The sequence below is a fragment of the Laccaria bicolor genome, genomic scaffold (assembly GCF_000143565.1).
Source record: "Laccaria bicolor S238N-H82 LACBIscaffold_32 genomic scaffold, whole genome shotgun sequence".
Lineage (NCBI taxonomy): Eukaryota > Fungi > Basidiomycota > Agaricomycetes > Agaricales > Hydnangiaceae > Laccaria > Laccaria bicolor.
In genome coordinates, this window is record NW_001889903.1 from 65,868 (window position 1) to 82,748 (window position 16,881).

Consider the following 16,881-nt stretch of genomic DNA (forward strand, 5'->3'; position numbering starts at 1 on the left):
ACTCTTCGTTTGCCCATCTAGTCTGGCCCTATTTCGAGGTAAGTGAGTTCCCCTTCGTTTGAACATCTGTGTTGATACCTGTAAACTCTTTTCCAGGACGGAGGTGCTGCGCGGTAGCTCAGCGGGTCGTGTTTAAGTGCCGATATATCTGCTTCGTCCAGTCCTCGTATTGGCCGTGAAGTTGGCTAGAACGTCAAGTGAGTTCCTATTCTAAACCGGTGGTAGCGATTGACTGTTTACACAGTTGGCTCTATGGAAATCCAGTGCACACCCACGTTTTCCGACCTCGTCCTTAAACCGACCGTCAATGAAAAACCAACCCTTCTCCCCAATCCTTTGTGCCCCAACCATTTTCGGCAGCGGCAACACGCCACCTCCCAATCTCAACTTCGCCTCTACTACCCATCCTCGGCTGTTGAGGGGCCCCGCTACCTTTTTGACCCTTTCGCGGTCTTCCGCGATTATGTCGATCACCCGAACGCCATTCAGATGCCACGTGTGCCTAGTCTCCTCGCTCCAGTGCGTTGTAAAAGCGACGGAGCGGGGATCTTGAAAAGACGAGGTTCTCGTCACCTCTCAATGTCCACGAGCGGATATCGTAGACAAGATTCAGACGACTCTTCTTCAGTGTGGAGTGACTGTTAAGCTGCAAGGTTGAACGCTGAACGTTCATGGTACCCCGATCGCTCACCTGATTTTTCTTCGATGTTGCCTCTCCCGAAACTCAGGCCACGGCAAACTCGCCCCCCCTTCCTTGTGGTGGGGAAGATTCGATTTCTTCGCTCGCATCGGCGCCTTTAAAATAAGGAGCTTGAAGTCTACCGAGCGGTAGAAAGGATCCCGTTGAAGTCGTACTCGTTGAACTGGCTCCCGATAGTCAATACCATTGTGGAGGAAGGGGGAATCGGCGCTATTGAATGAGAGAAAGGAAAAGAGAGGCAAGGGCTGGTCGAGTCGGATACGATACGACACAGCGTCCTGAATGGATGGGAGCAACTCGATGGGTTTCTGGAACAAGATTGAGGGGGAGGGGAGTGTCCAGAGGTTGGCTGAGCTGGTGTGGTGAGGTAGTGCTGTCGCAGAGGAGCGATAGAAGACCACCATGGGGGATGCGAGTCCGGAGCTGGTGGGGGGGTATAGGTGAATGGATGAATAGACGGAACGAGCGAGAGAGCGGTGAAGTCGGCAGTGTGTTATGTGGTGGATGACCCACTACTACTGAGGATGTGCACGTAGTGAATTTGCTTCCCAAGCAAGCTTGTTCTCAACGACCACAACGTCGCCGGCCTTACTGCCTTTTTGCATCACTCATGGTCTCATTCTCTACTGCTCTTGTGATGTTTCAAGTAGGAGAATGATTTCTGGATTGAATGGTACGTCCAGCTCTCACTGCCATATCTTGCCATTGACTTTACTGAGATCTTTCGGATTAGGACACAGCACTAATGGCATTCTGCACCCAGCATTCCGCAACATTCTCAGTCGTCCCGAGCTTAGGGGATCCAATACCCCACTACCTACGTACTGTCATAAAACTGCGGTTTCATAATCTAGCCCAGCTATGTTCCCACCACCCACCCAAGAACGACGCCGTACTTGTCTTCAAACTATCCTGCACGGCTTACGGCATACGGTCATCACAGGAACGTTAACGTTGATGCCTCCTTTCATGATTGCTGTTTGAGGTACTGGCTTTTCTGGGGCTTCACAGACACGGGGTGATTCACCAACGGTTGATGGATTGGGAGTGATTCACGACGAGCGAGAAGGTGAGTACAACGGTTCCCGCTGTCATGAAAGACTATTGACGCAATTGCAGCAGTCCTCAGATATCACACTTCTCTCCGAGGTTTGACAGGAAATGACGCAGTGTAAGCGGTGAAACTTCATGCTCTATTCGAGGCCAATGCCGCCTAAATCACGTATGCTACGCACACCCTCATCCATTCTTCCCATCTTATGTGACTGTTAGCGTTTAGACGTGTTCTGGTCCAACTTCGGCTTTAGCGAATACGTGAACGTTGTCTATGAAATGGAGACATCAACAGGTGGAATCTCAATGTATTCGATTTTCAAGGTTTGTAAAATTTAAGGACACCAATCTCTTTCTTTTCGCCTCTTATCTCCTCTCGTTTCCGTCAGATTCAGCCGACGTCGTAAGTACATCCAAGAGCACAAGAACCACTCCAACCGAATTCAAGCCAAGGATTAGCGTCGATTTTGATTCTTTTGGCTATTCTGCGGTTCCAGCCCATATCATCCCCTCCAATCAACCCAACTACGGGCTACATCCATCCGCGATACACTCGTGCACACCACCCTCCTCTGCAGTGACGCCCCGCATCTCACCTTCTGACCTGTCTGGCCAACATCGATGATTAGGATAGCCTTCGGATACCGCCGCGTATGCGCAGCCGCGAAGACTGAGGAGGGTCCACGTTGGACAGGACCAGGTCTACGTCGATCGCCATGTTTGCGAATGACGCCACCATATGTACATACGCTGCTCAAGCCCGTTCGACGTATTCTCTTCCCCTCCAAGCACTAGAATCCGAAGACCTAACGTTTGCTTCCGGGCTCGGCTCAATAGCCTTCTCGGAAGAACGTTGAACCCTCGAATGATCGAAAGACTTGAGATCAAGCAAGCGCAATGGAGGACGATCAATGGGGAGTCGATGCCGTGTTACGAAGGACGGTTGGTTGAACCCCGTGTCAAGGGGCAGTTGATCAAACCTGGGAAGTCGAACGGCTGAAGGTGATGCATCTGGGAGATGTCATCTATCGAGGAGAGGTTTGGGAGTGCGTGGGGTGACACCTTCCCTAGTCTGGAGAGGGTGTCTGCTGGCGTTTCTTGCGTGGTCTACCGAAGAGACCTGGTGACTCGGATGGATTGGGGAAGGACGTCCAAGTGAGCCATGTAGCGATTGAGGAGAATGAGCCGAAAGAGAGTCATGTTGGCAATGTATCTAGAATAGAACTGAACTAGAGATGTATACGCGAAGTTTACGAATAAATGATTTTTATGTTATACGTTGTATTTTGAAGACACTTGTGAATCTGATTGGGAGTGACATCAGTCAAACTTGATCTCAACCACCGCAAGTTCGTCGGCCTTGTGCGCTCGTCGGCCTTGTGCGCTCGTCGGCCTTGTGCGCTCGTCGGCCTTGTGCGCTCGTCGGCCTTGTGCGCTCGTCTGCCACTGCTGTCTCAGCGTAGCTTTAACCTGAGGCTATTCTTCCTGGAATAAAGGTATGCCTAGCTGTTATTCTCACACCCTAATCCACCTCACCTCGCTCAGCGCTACCCCAACGGCTTACGATTGGCTTACGAGCTCAAAAAATTGTTACTACATACCGACGCACATAAAAGGAATGGAGGGTTCTCGGCCGCCAGGCATTAGACCCTACTGCACGAATTACGCCCTTCGAACTGGCCTTACGCATCATCCTGTCGAATGGCTTTTCTCGTACAGTAACCGCAGGCGACCCATTCCCAAATCCATGATCGACGTGGCCGATATCAGGGTTGGGTGAAGTTCAAACCAACATCAAGCGGAAGAGGTATTAGTACGACAAGTGAGGTGGTGAGTACGAGAATTGTTCTGTCGTGCGATATTCTTGACAAGGCTGCAGCAGCTTTCTGGGGTGTCGTTTCCTTTGAAAGTTTGGGCGATGATGGGCTGCATGCAGTGCCCCGATCTCCTCACGTTCTACTCAAACCGGTGCCGCATACACTCCAAATTTCTCGTTTTTAGCCAACGTAGTGGCCAACAAGGTCCCAATTATGCGAGTTGATACTGTGCCACGATGTCTGGCCGATACAATCCCCCCAACGCGTTTACGCTCCCGCCGGAGACTCGTTAAAAGTGGAGTGGGTTTAGACAGAGGCGTCTGGCGGGGATTTGAGGGGTACGTGTCGTTTTCTTATTCTAACGGCCGTGATTCTGATGTTGCGTAGAGGTTTTCACGAAAGCTATGAGCTCAAAGGGTGAATCAGGAAGAATCACACGCGTACAAAAACTCCACTCCGCTGCTGAAGTGTGCCCATTAGGCCGTTGGTAGTCGGTTTTGATGATTCAGACGCCCCACCCTTGTCTGTCGGTTCCGCCGCTACGGATGCCTGAGACTTGCCCCGAGCAAGCAAATCAGATGCGCCCTTCCTGACGGCCTCGAGCAACGGCGTGACATATCGCGGACTTCCTTGCTGATGCGACTGACCTTCTGCTGAAGGGGAAGGTCCTGCTGGTTGATGATCTTCGCCAGTTCATTCACCGTTGATGTGAGGGATGTCGCGAGGCCGCTATACTTCTGTTGAATCCGAGGTTAGATGGCGTGGAGCTGTGAGGCAGAAGATTGTAAAGCGATTCGGAAACTCGAAGCGAATGAGGCGGTTGACGGCTGCAGTTTTTGCAGTTCAGAAACCATGTTGTCGGACTAGAGGATGTCTCGTCAGACCCGGGTCATAACAACACTGGCGCCACATACATAGAGAGATACCCTGCAACCCATCTCCCCACTGAGGAATCGTCGGTGTTGTCGTTGTTCAGCCGCCGTCACTGGGATTCCAAGGGTCCTTTCAACCTCGAAACACCCGTGGTTCAAACCGAGCCTCCGAACCTCCCTCATCAAAGAAGTTTTCATCACGAGTCACCAATGTTTTATCTCTGCATCGTTCAGCTACTGTCACCTGGACATCCCTACCTGACCTCCCGCTGCTGCCCGCAATGGAAACGCAATCTAAAGGCCACCTTTGTCAACGGTCACTCGAATTGGAAGCTGTTGAGATTCAAAGGCGAAAAGTTATCGCGCGGGCTCTCGGCTTCATTGCAAGAATATCTGAGTGCATCGCTTCTGAGTGAGTTCCTCCTTCCATTGCATTCTTTCTACCTTACCTTGTTATCCCCGTCTGTGCTGCAACAAAACTTGCAGCAGTTTCCCCTTGTATGCTCCAGTCTCGATCTCTCTCCGTTATACTGATTATCTCCTCCCAGTTCTGATCTTGGTAACGTCGTTCACGAGCCTCGTGCTGCTGCAGCCATCAAGACCCCCAACCCCAAATGAACCACTGGTTTCCAGTGGTACGACAATTAGAGACTTGAAATTGCGACGTTCACTGGATGGTTACATTGCCAACAGCCTTGCGATCACAGCCTTTCGTTGCCCAACCTTTTTGCTCTGCCCCCTATCTGCACAACCAGACTCAGCTACTCGCTCGTAACCACTCTGCATATGAATAGAAGATACTCCACTATTGTAAGTTGACAGTCAGTTTTCTCCAGCCGTAGTCGACAGCGCCAGCCCTAAACGTCATTTCCATTGCAGTGACCTGGCTGGCGTCCTTAAACATGCCCAGCTCGACGACGCCAATACGCTCTCAACAAGCCGCGGTAGACCATGGTCGTCCCCCTGGTTCACGTTATGCAGAAGGAATTCGAAGTGACGCCAGCTCGAGCTGGAGAGCTGGGAAGAGGGGAAAATGGACGTTTTTGACTTCTTGAGTTAGTTACCCCCTCCTTTGTGCTTTTCTCCCTGCTTTGACTTCCGAATCCCCTTATCCATTTGACCTTTTGCGCTCGGCTGACCGCCTTCGTCTGTTACCCTGGTTCTGATTCCACAACATTGGCAATCCTCAACTCTCCCGACTTCCATGATGGTATCGCCTTTCGCGTCCACCATTTGGATACCTTCGTGCATCGGCCCCCGAAGAGGATATCGCTATGGTGGAATCCACCCAGTTAATGCGCCTCTACGGAGCTCGTGGATCCAGCATCACGTCTTCGCCAGCAGCCACGGGAAGTCCCTCACATAGAGCAATTCGGACACTGTCGTCCGCCTGATCATAAGCGCAAGGTTGAGTCGCAGAGCTGGATAGTGGGGATAATCCGGTCCTTGCATTACTTACTCATTCGGTATACCATTCTCCCTTTCTCTTCTGAATTCCTCATCACCTTGCATCTATCTGGTCTTTTGCCTGGCTGACTGACCTTCTTCGTTACTTAGGTTCTAGTATCACAACACCAGTGCAATCTCCAGCTAGTTATCGCACCGTCTTTCGCCCACCACCATGATTCGCACAACTTGGCCACTTGCACTCCTTCGTGCGTCAGGTACAACAAGTACCAAGCTCGTGAATTCGGTCTTCGCCAGCTCACATATATCGATCGTCTGATAGGGTGCGCCCAGCGTGTGGTTGTTTGGCTACTATCCTCTTCCACCGAAGCTCAGAGCTGCTCGATAACCTTCTCGTCGACGACCCACTGCGGTCCTTGGCGATCTCGAGTTAAACAAAGATTAGAATCAATGCCTGTCGACCTGTGCCTCGCCCTGACCTCTGGCTACTCTTGAAACTGCCTCTACGTGGCTAACTGTTTTCTTACTTCTTTCAGACGTTCCACGCGTCGCTACGTACACACCACCGAACTACCCCAATTCCATCTCGTAGCACAAGCAAATAGCTCTCGTTGACACTGGACTCGCATACATACTACGTACTATGTAGATCATCGTCCGTTATCATTTCATCTTCTAGATACCCCTTCATCTTTACTAGAGCCTCTTTTTCCAAGTTGTCCCTCGATCGTGGCAGACCCTCAGCGGCCTTCAATTCAATGTGTTTGTTGGAGGTCTTTATCATGCCCCACTGATTCCTGCCGGATTCCGGTCATTCCTGTGGAATCCGGCGGAATCCAGAGGAATCAAATTTGGCAGAGACACCAGCCAAAATGACATTCCGGGGGACAAATATTCCTCGGGAATGATGTCATTCCTGATTAGTAGCCGGAATGGTCCCCGGAATGGACAAAAAGGAATGACACCAGAATGCAATGACCGGAATTTACATTACTAATCAATAATATTAATAAACATTAATATGCCAATGCCCAAATCGAGCCTTGGCGTTTGCCGACATTTGATTTGGCATCATCCACACTCACCCTCTTCTTCCTCACCCACCACCATCATCAACGACACCCATCCAACGGACGACGACGACACGTCAATGGACGACGACGACAACGGACGACAACAACACGCCAACGGATGACACGACACGTCAGCGGACGACGATGACGATGACGACGGACGACGACACATCAGCGACGACAACGACAATGGCCACGCGTCGACGGATGACAACGGCGACACGTCAACGGATGACACGACACGTCAGCGGACGACGACGACGATGGCCACGCGTCAATGGACGACAACGACGACACATCGACAGACGACAACAACAACGGACAATGACGGTGACACGTCAACGGACGACACGACACATCAGCGGACGACAACGACCGACGACGACGACGGCCACGCGTCAACAGACGACGATGGATGACGAGGACGACGACACGTCAACAGACGACGACGACGGATGACGACGATGACACGTCAACGGACGACGAAGATGGCCACACGTTGACGGACGCCGAGGACGATGACCACGTCAACCGACGTCGTCGACGAGCCCCCTTCCTTTTCCCTCCCCCCTTCCTTTTCACTCCCCCTTCCTATTCCCTCTCCCTTCCTTTTCACTCCCCCTTCCTATTCCCTCTCCTTTCCTTTTCACTCCCCCTTCCTATTCCCTCTCCCTTCCTATTCACTCCCCCTTCCTATTCCCTCTCCCTTCCTATTCACTCCCCCTTCCTATTCACTCCCCCTTCCTATTCCCTCTCCCTTCCTATTCTCTCCCCCTTCCTTTTCTCTCCCCCTTCCTTTGTCCTCCCCCTTCCCTGTCCCTCCCCTCCCTCTTCCCCCTTCTTTATCCATCCCCCTTCCCTTTTCCCTCCCCCTTCCCTTTTCCATCCCCCTTCCCTTTTCCATCCCCCTTCCCTTTTCCCTTTTCCCTTGCCCATCCCCTCCCTCTCTAGTATACACTGCATGTAATTAAATATATTTTGTATTATAATTGAAATACATCATTTTTTGTGTAGTTCTATCAAATACACTTTGATTTTCCCTATTCAAGTCTAAATATCATAAGGAATTCTTAGGATTAAGTTGTGAAATATACATTTTAGGCCTTCCTGTGACATTCCTGTGCCATTCCTGTCCATTCCTGTGGATTCCTGTGCCATTCCTGTGGATTCCTGTGCCATTCCTGTGGATTCCTGTGCCATTCCTGTGGATTCCACTGGAATCTGGTGGAATGCAGGAATCAGTGGGGCATGACGAAGTACTGTGTTTTAAAGCCAGTAGACATGTTAATAAATTTACTGATTCAAAATTTTAAAATATTAGCCTAAAGACCGGTCATAGACCGGTTAAAACTGGTGCAGATGGAAACCGGTGATATGCGTTGCACAGGGATGACCGTGAAAGTGCGAAACACATGAACAAGGATCAAGTGCATCGGGAAAACCCTAAACACCTAAACACTCACACACACACACACACACACACACACTATCACAATCTCAGTGCACGAGTTCGAGGGCCTTTGGTATTAAGAAATACCACTTTTGTCTTCTTAGGTTTAAGTCTCAAGAGATTTCATCTCAAAACGGGTTTTTATTATAAGGTGTGGTTTAGAATAGTTCAATAGAACAAAGTATGTCTTTCTGGGAACTTGGTCTCTTAAATGCAAAGTTCTTTGATCACAGTTTCTTTTATTAACACAAAACACGACTTCAATTGACTTTTATGACTCCTGTGAGTTTTTATTATGTCACTATGCTCCAAAACCAAGGGTACGAGTACGCTGTCTCATCTAAATGATACTGTGTTTTTAAAACCTCTTATTCAAAAGTCTCCAAGTAAGTTGACTCCCAAGCATGCTGGCTTCGTTCACACTGTACTTTTCTGACCACGAAGAAATCTCCTTTAATTGATTACAACTGTCCACCTCCTAAGTTCCTACTTGGAGTGCAACTAGCTGGTCAACGGGGGGCGATTGCTTGCCTTTTGACCTGCCAGCGCGCTCCTTATATACTCCAGGAACCCCTATCTACGTTTTACATGTGTTTTAATGCGGGATACTTCGGTCCGAATTACAAATATGAAATTTAATGAACGTGTGGTATATTTTGTAGTCTATCTCTGTGAACACTACAGATTTTGTAGTGTCGCGTCTTTCATTTTCAAACGCATCAGTGTTTGATGCGTATGCGGAGTTAGCCGACGTAGCTATTCTTAGCTTGGCATGATCTCACGTGTTTCTTTCTATGGCCCGGTTTACCGGTTTGAATCCCTCTTTCAACAATGCTCCACGCTATGACTGTGTAATGGTGAAGATGTCAACTGCATCAGATGTCTTCATATTTGCCCGCCTCATTTTCATCTTCACATTCACACTGGCAGACACACTCTATCCTTTTGCACTAGTTCACCCATTAGATGGACCAACAGGACTTTTGAAGCGAAAAGAGCGGGACCTTGGCCTTATCCATCTTCGTGCTAAACACCGTCATGAGGCAGAGTTTATTCCTGTTGGCTCCATCATTTGGGGTGCATATATTGTTCCAGAATTTGAGAAACCAGATGAGTATCACATTGTTGACACTGTCAATACAGATATGTTTCTCCGACTGCGAAGGGTTGAAGCCTACCAGTTTCTAAACCACTAAATTCAATATATATATGAAATAGTAATGTAGAAGGAATATGCAATATTGAGACGGATAGAAAATATAAGATTATGATAATGTTTTGACCCCGAGAAGCCGACAAGAGTGAAGGGGGTGACAGATGACAGAAATGATGAGAATCTTATCTTTGAGATCATGTGATGTAATCACTCTGTCTCTTCACTAATCCGCGGAGCTCTCCCACTACTTATCATCGAAGCAATCTCACAAGAGTTCAACGATGCCCCTTTCCAGCTAGCATACACATCTTACCCCACATTTGAACGTCCCTCCGCACAAACAAGAACTTGGGGGATATTAAGATCTTATCAAAAAGTTCATGAACGTCGCGAGGGAGGCAAGAAGAGGAGTCGAGATTCTATTCCCGCAAAGGTTTTTGCGGCACATGGGAAGCTCATGGAATGGGTGAGGTATGCGAGGAATCAGCATGAGCAATAATGCGTCCAACGAGTGCGTCTCATCTCATGTCGAGGCCAAAGTCTTCAGGATAGACTTGACATGGCACGCAATGTGTAGGATCTTATATGCTTTTTGTTAGGTCAAAGGTACATGCTCTCCTTGCCTGTCTACCCACTGAACGACACTCATGTAGATTTGCCGTAGGATACAGGAGTGCAGAATTAGCTTATCGATTTGGTAAACGATTCGAGGTCGTTAAGCACTCGCATGACATGGTACCCTCCTCCCTCTTCCCATTCATTTCCAACTGCTCACCTACTTAACTACCAGTTCAAACCCCAATACCGCTTCTCCGAAGGCTGCTCAAATGCGTGTCCTACAACGCACAATTTAGAGTTTTTCAAACTGTTCCAAAACAATATGCACCCCTCCTGGCCTCAAGACGACGTATCATCCTCCGCAAAACAGTCCGACACCACCCTCCAGCTTCCCGAACCCTTCCTCCTCACCATCGGTCTCCCATGCAACAAGACGAAGTATTTTCATCCGCTAAACACGCTCCCTACGTGGTGGCAAGTGTTCAGACCCTTCCACAACGTCATGCACCCCTCTTGGCGTCAAGACGACGTATTGTCTTCTGCCAAACGGTCCCACGTCACCCTCCTACTTCCAAAACCTTTCCACCATGCCACGACGTTGAGACGATGTATCGCTGTCCGCTAAACACCCTCCCTGAGTGGTAGCAAGTGTTTCTGACCCTTCCACAACATCCTGCACCCCTCCTGGCCCCAAAACAACATATCGAGTTCCGCAAAACGGTCCCACATCACCCTCCTGCTTCCAGAATCATTCCACCTCGCCATGGCGTTGAGATGACGTGTCGTCGTCTGCCAAACACCCTCTCGATGTGTGGGTTGCCTTTGGATGCTGGATGGGATGGGTTGCAATTGAGAACCTGCAAAAGGCAAAGATAAAAAGGTTTTTCAGTATTTCAACACCATACACACGAAAAAGAACTCACCTGTTTCATTTAGAGTCATCCCAGCCCCGTTTTGCGTTGACGCAATGTATCAAAGTCTGCCAATTGCTATCGGGGCACAACGTGGTGCTCCCAGGACTCGGTTGTGTTTTCCGTTAATGACGAACGACTATGCACCAACAGTTAATGAAGATACGGCAAAGGGTTCGACATACCTTTGTTATTCAATTTTTTCTTCACTTCGCCACGTCACCGCCTCCCATCCAGCTCTCCAAGGCTCGCCACGACGTATCGACATCCGCCAAACGTGTTTGGGACATTGTTGACGTTCTTGAAATCAGTCGCATGTTGTAGCTTTTGGGTAAAGGTAAGTTGTATGCTGCTTTGAGTTATGAGGTGATTACTTACTTCTTTTAAGGTCGTTTACGTGCATTACCTGCTCCCGAAGGTTCCCCGGCCTTTACAACGTCACCAAGTATGCCCTAGCCACCCTCAACGCAAGTCTGTCTTCGAGTTGCGGCGTGTTTACTGTCAATCTTCCAAGTAAGTCGTTAGTTTCCATTGTTATGCAAGTTCATGGACTTACATTTCACCTTTAGCCGCTTCAACACGTTACTGCCTTCAATCCACCTTTCCAATGCTCAACACGACATATCGAAGTCCGCCGAACGCGTTGGGACGTCATTGACCTTGTTGAAATCAGTTGCATGCTGTAGCTTTTGGATAAAGGTGAATTTCACATTTTTTTGCATCATAAGGCGATTGCTTACATGTTTGAAGGTCGTTTATGTCCGTTACCAGCTCCCAAAGGTTCCCCAGCCTTTGCAATGTCACCAACTACATCAACTACACCCTGATCACCTTCAACGCAAGTTTCATCGAGTTGTACTGTTGATCTTCGAGTCGTCGTCCGCCCAACACCCTCTCTACATGCTGGCAAGTTTTTTCGACTGTTCCACAGTGTCTTGCATCCCTCCTGGCCCCAAGACGACATTTCGTCTTCTGCAGAATGGCCCCATGCCACCCTCTATCTTCCGGAACTCTTCCACCTTTCTATGGCTCTCTGAGGCTTCAAGACGATGTATCGCCGTCCGTGAAACACCCTCTCTATGCATGGGATGGCAATGGTAGGCATTGAGACCTTCGGAAAGACAAGAAAAAAAAGGGTTGGTAGGTGTTTCAAGACCCAAAGGATGAAGAGGTCCTTACCAAGTAAAGCAGAGGATAGAACTGCTCCATCTCCGACGGCGAGATGTCGAAGAAGCTCTCGTAGAGCCTGAGCTAGTGTTGACACTGCGAACGCACAAATTTCTGACTCGGAGCCTGTCATGACTTCACCAAACACACCACTTGTCCCACAAACTCTGCTGCCTCTCCCACTCAACGCATTTGCAAACCTTCGCGCTCAGTTGGCTACCCCAAACAAGCCAGCCATTCACACAATCAAAGCAATGAACGTGCTGTGGACCCACCACCATCATTGCCTCAAACCGAGCGTGAAACTGAGCCCCCTGAACTTGATGTCGAAGGGTGTTAGTGGAAGAGGAGGATGTTGAAGACCGGATTCCCTCCCTACCACTACCCGTGAACAATTCCTTGCCAGGCACCTCTCCTCAATGGTATTCTCCTCATATCGCTTCGCTACGGACCCCTCAATTTTCAAATCCTCCTTCAAACGGATCATCGTAGAAGCGAGGAACGCGCAGATGCATGATCAGGACTTGACACCCTCCCTCCATTTCTTCCTCAATTCCTACAGTCATGCTCTTTGAGCCCTTGGGGACTGCAACTGTGAGTGCTTGCATGGCTGGCGGCATGCAGACTGTAGTTGGCTCACATCAACGGCCGCTTATCCGATCCTGCTTTGTGGCCCGGAGTTCCAGCCTCATTGATTTCATGCAGCACATATGATGCCCGAGTGTCCGACGCAACCGGTGTTAATTTTAAATCGGCACGAGTGTCAATATTTATTACCTCTCCCAGATTCAACCTGTCCACAGTATTGGTAAGGTCTTTTAACCTGAACAATCTGTTGGTAGGTGCAAGTTTCCAATCAATGCAACTAACTAAAAAAACAGATCTTTCTATCCATTTGAAAGAGCGGGGTTAGAGTGACATGCAGAACAATGTAGTACGTCTTGTTTATTTCTGTCCCTGCTCATCGTTGCTTCAGATTTACGTAGTACCATGCTTGGCACGCTATTACATGGCAGTGCATTTAATACACTCACCAGCCATGCAAGTCAACGGTGAATAACTCAAAAATACCGATGCCTTGCTGCAAATTACGTCAAGATATCAATAAATATCAAACCTCGCTCAAATTTCAAACTTCCCCATTGACGACTCAAGCTCACCTTCACGCTTACACCGCTGACGGACTCCTTTCGGTATGCCTCACCGCCAACTCCAACCTCCCAGCTCCAGTGGCGAAGAGTTTGATGCTCCATCCAGCGGATCGTCGAGTTCGGATGAGTCTGACCCCGAGAATGATCTCCTATCTCGCGGTGGAACGGCACACCTCTTGACTATCAGCTCAAATCCAACAAGAGAAGAGTATGACAAGGTTCATACTCTCTTTGTATCCAAAGTTCTACGTTCACTGGAAAGTTTAGGCTTTAAACAAAGCACAGTTATTGTGTGGCAAGTGTGATAAGGAGGTTCGTCAACTTCGTGAAGAGTTGGCGACAATCAAAGTCAACCAGCCGAAGCGCTTGCGACATAGTCAAGGCAACAGTGGGTATCCTCAAGTTATTGCAAACACAAAGAGGAGATCGCATCAATTGGTCAAATGTTCAGCCTTACCTGCGAACTGTTCCTTCCGGACAACTACAATACAGTCGTTACTAACAGTTCTCGTCCCCAACAGAGTCTCATCAACAGCCCCCAGAGATATGTTACAAAGGCGGCTGAGGAAGCTGGCATCTTATCGGAAATATATGAGACGGTTCCCGAACGCTTTCACGGTTTGATGAGGGAGCACAGTCAATTCGGTGTCTTAGTGAGTTTTACAAGTCTTTTACTTCACGCAACAATTCTGATGATATTTGTAGTTTTGCAATAAACACCATAAGGTTCGCTCAACGTTTCTCAAAGAGCTTCACGACAAGATCATTCCGAAGATATTTGGTGCCGAACTTCGTGATGTTGCGAATCAAATCGGTGCTAGTCACGCTGCCAAGCGGGCAAGCAACAATGACTTCCAGGAGCTTCTGCATTGGGACATGGCACAGAATAAGTACCCCAAGTTCGCTCCTGTTTTATATGCTGCCTGAGAGTCAGATGGATGCCGTATCGATGATCGAATGAAAGTTTTCATGAACCCACAGCTTGTTTTGGTAAGCCTTCAATTACATCGTTGTATGCTGGATCGCTCACTCGCTATCAGGCTCTCAAAGGTTTATTGACTGGCACTGCCTCAATTACAAAGGTCGGCAAATACGCAAAGCCGAAAACGCGTGCCACCTTGTGGGGGCTTCTTGGTGTGACGCCTGGTTCTATTGCCGGCATCGCCATTCTGGTACGTTTTAAACTCCTTGCGAACTATGTAACTTTTTAATTGGTTTCTTCCTTTCAATAAGGTTCATTTCATCTTCTCTCCTGATCTGAGCTTTCCGCTGGGAAGGGAGCTGTGACTGGTATCGACTATGGGAAAGATTTTACCTTGTACAAGATGTTTATCATCCAGAAACTCAACACTCCATATGGGAAAGTGCTATTCGACCTCTACAATCAAATTATCTTTGGATCGGCTACGGTGAATACAATCGCGAATGATCCAGGAGATGGGGACGAAAGCAGTGGCATCGAGGATGCAACCAATCAATTCCACACACTCTCCCTTGCCTCTCCTGAACTTGCTACTCATGGAAATATCGAACAAGTCGCCCTCGACACTCTTCCCACCAGTTCTAATGCCGAACAAAGAATCATCAGCGCCGGACCATCGCAGGAGCACAGCCCTAGCAATCTGGCGTCTGTCGCACAGGAACAGCCACTTTCAACAACACGTCATGCAGCTCCATCTACGTTGGTCACGCCAGAAGCCAGGGTTGTAGAGAAGTCAAAAAAAGGGAAGGCAAGGGAGAAGGGAACTGTTCAGGACACAGCGGCGGAGGTTGTTGAGGCTGTACTAGGTACTCGCAAGCCTCGCAAACAATGCACACGCAAAACTTAGTCACCACTGTCTGTAGTTATGGATGCCTTCAATCTCGTTTGTTCACTGTTATGTTCATCATGCACATGTAAGGTGTGAAGTGCATCGGTGTGCTTTAAGTTTAAGGAGCTCTATATACTGCTTGAGAACCAATTGCTCATTATGTTAACCCAATTTATATAGTAAATATATGACCCGCTGGCATAGTGGTAACTATCGATCACTAACCAAAGGTAAGTAGACCATAAGCTCAAGAGTTCGAATCCTGGCTAATGCAATATAGAATAAATAGAACTACTAAGTAGAATAGAATAGAATAGAGAATAGACACAAGTAAGTACAATACAATAGATAGAAAACAATACTACAAAGTAGAATAGAATTAAATAGAATAGCCTACGACCACTAAGCACAATACAATACAATAGAATAGACGACAACATTGAATAGAATTAGGGACTACAAAATATATAGTAGACTACAAAAAACTAGACTACAACTTTCTCATCGCTTCACGCTTACAATACGGTTGTGATCATAGTACATGTTGTTGAAATTTGGTTAGGACTTGGTTGAAACGATGGTTTGAATATGGTTTCAATCAACCACTCTTCGGTTGTAACCGGTCCGAACGGCCACCAGTGATTGCATTGGTTGGAACCAGCAGTAACCGGCTGTAACCAATATTAGAAAACTCCGACAAAGGGGTGGATGACTGTAGTTCAACCAGACCGCTAACAAAAAATTGAGAATGGTCTCCTGTCACCGATAGCAAAGTCTTGGTCCACCACTCTCTGCCGTTCAAGAGACTTCACTAGTGTTTGGAAGTCCGGTCTCGTGACTGGAAAAAGACTGTAACCAGACCGGACCAAGACCGCAAAAGACCGGACCTGCGGTTATGGTCTTTTATTTTTGAAATGTAAAGACCGCAAAAAAACTGGTTAACGTGAACCGGTCTTGACCGGTTTGGACCGGTCTTTTGTAGCCCCTTAAATATCCTTTAAAACGCACCCAAGAACGTACGATTTGGTAAAAAAACGAGAGAGATATGAATTAAAATGTAAATTACTTTTGGGAATAATAGATGTACCAGACTTATTTTATAGAAGCACCAATTCCTAACGGAATTTAACGTTCTTGGGCTCGTTTTGAAGCTATTAGAGATGTTAATAAATTTACCGATTCATAATTTTAAAATATTGGCCTAAAGACCGGTCATAAACCGGTTAAAACCGATGCAGACCGAAACCGGTCTATAGACTGCAAAAAACCGCGGTCTGTGGTCTTTTTGCGGTCCAGTCTGGTCTTTTGACTTCTGGGGAAAAGGCAGACCGGTTACGGTTACGGTTAACGCCCCTGGGCATCAAAAAACCGGACCGAACCCAGGCTCCTAAAAGCAGCCACTCGTCTCGCTCGATGAGCCTCTAATACTATTAGCTGTATGACTAATCTTATGATGTGATCATTGATGGGAGTGAACAAATAAACAAAGGTAAGGGCTCGAGCTCGCGAGAGAGCGGCTGCCGGAAAAGTCAGTCGGGGAGCTCGGAGATCATTGATTAACCCTAACGTTGGGTCCCAACTCCAAGGCCTTTCTGGACCTGCGTGACAGATCTTTGTTTGGACTTGGGGCTCGAACCCAACAGCGAAATGGGTATGGAGTACTCTACGATGAAAGGTCCAGAACTGTGCTGCAGCAGAACCACAATAATATACTCATCATGCCCAGTCTCCAATGTGGACATTTCACCAATGTCA

General features: G+C 48.1%; 7 protein-coding genes across 7 annotated transcripts; 6 read left to right on the plus strand and 1 right to left on the minus strand.

The window, feature by feature from the left end:
- Positions 1 to 252: 252 nt before the first annotated feature.
- LACBIDRAFT_306748 (uncharacterized protein) lies at positions 253 to 645 on the plus strand (the record flags this gene model as incomplete). Its single annotated transcript, XM_001885495.1, has 1 exon — positions 253 to 645. The coding sequence occupies one exon, from the start codon at positions 253 to 255 to the stop codon at positions 643 to 645; it is 393 nt and encodes a 130-aa protein (XP_001885530.1).
- Positions 646 to 1,102: 457 nt separating this feature from the next.
- Positions 1,103 to 2,548, plus strand: LACBIDRAFT_331153 (uncharacterized protein; the record flags this gene model as incomplete). Its single annotated transcript, XM_001885496.1, has 8 exons — positions 1,103 to 1,140; positions 1,237 to 1,373; positions 1,434 to 1,521; positions 1,555 to 1,678; positions 1,712 to 1,769; positions 1,980 to 2,077; positions 2,143 to 2,156; positions 2,383 to 2,548. 8 exons carry the CDS (start codon positions 1,103 to 1,105, stop codon positions 2,546 to 2,548), a joined length of 723 nt encoding a protein of 240 aa, XP_001885531.1.
- Positions 2,549 to 3,783: 1,235 nt separating this feature from the next.
- LACBIDRAFT_306750 (uncharacterized protein) lies at positions 3,784 to 3,991 on the plus strand (the record flags this gene model as incomplete). The annotated part of the gene is made up of 2 exons (XM_001885497.1): positions 3,784 to 3,908; positions 3,958 to 3,991. The coding sequence occupies 2 exons, from the start codon at positions 3,784 to 3,786 to the stop codon at positions 3,989 to 3,991; spliced, it is 159 nt and encodes a 52-aa protein (XP_001885532.1).
- Positions 3,992 to 4,723: 732 nt separating this feature from the next.
- Positions 4,724 to 6,344, plus strand: LACBIDRAFT_331154 (uncharacterized protein; the record flags this gene model as incomplete). Its single annotated transcript, XM_001885498.1, has 4 exons — positions 4,724 to 4,854; positions 4,929 to 5,001; positions 5,136 to 5,252; positions 6,000 to 6,344. 4 exons carry the CDS (start codon positions 4,724 to 4,726, stop codon positions 6,342 to 6,344), a joined length of 666 nt encoding a protein of 221 aa, XP_001885533.1.
- Positions 6,345 to 10,707: 4,363 nt separating this feature from the next.
- LACBIDRAFT_306754 (uncharacterized protein) lies at positions 10,708 to 11,028 on the minus strand (the record flags this gene model as incomplete). The annotated part of the gene is made up of 2 exons (XM_001885559.1): positions 10,708 to 10,943; positions 11,010 to 11,028. 2 exons carry the CDS (start codon positions 11,026 to 11,028, stop codon positions 10,708 to 10,710), a joined length of 255 nt encoding a protein of 84 aa, XP_001885594.1.
- Positions 11,029 to 11,053: 25 nt separating this feature from the next.
- LACBIDRAFT_331155 (uncharacterized protein) lies at positions 11,054 to 12,098 on the plus strand (the record flags this gene model as incomplete). Its single annotated transcript, XM_001885499.1, has 5 exons — positions 11,054 to 11,109; positions 11,322 to 11,334; positions 11,386 to 11,510; positions 11,567 to 11,696; positions 11,748 to 12,098. The coding sequence occupies 5 exons, from the start codon at positions 11,054 to 11,056 to the stop codon at positions 12,096 to 12,098; spliced, it is 675 nt and encodes a 224-aa protein (XP_001885534.1).
- A 1,261-nt stretch (positions 12,099 to 13,359) lies between these two features.
- On the plus strand, positions 13,360 to 15,144 carry LACBIDRAFT_331156 (uncharacterized protein; the record flags this gene model as incomplete). Its single annotated transcript, XM_001885500.1, has 7 exons — positions 13,360 to 13,533; positions 13,601 to 13,703; positions 13,736 to 13,968; positions 14,021 to 14,224; positions 14,297 to 14,305; positions 14,356 to 14,487; positions 14,593 to 15,144. The coding sequence occupies 7 exons, from the start codon at positions 13,360 to 13,362 to the stop codon at positions 15,142 to 15,144; spliced, it is 1,407 nt and encodes a 468-aa protein (XP_001885535.1).
- Positions 15,145 to 16,881: the final 1,737 nt, after the last annotated feature.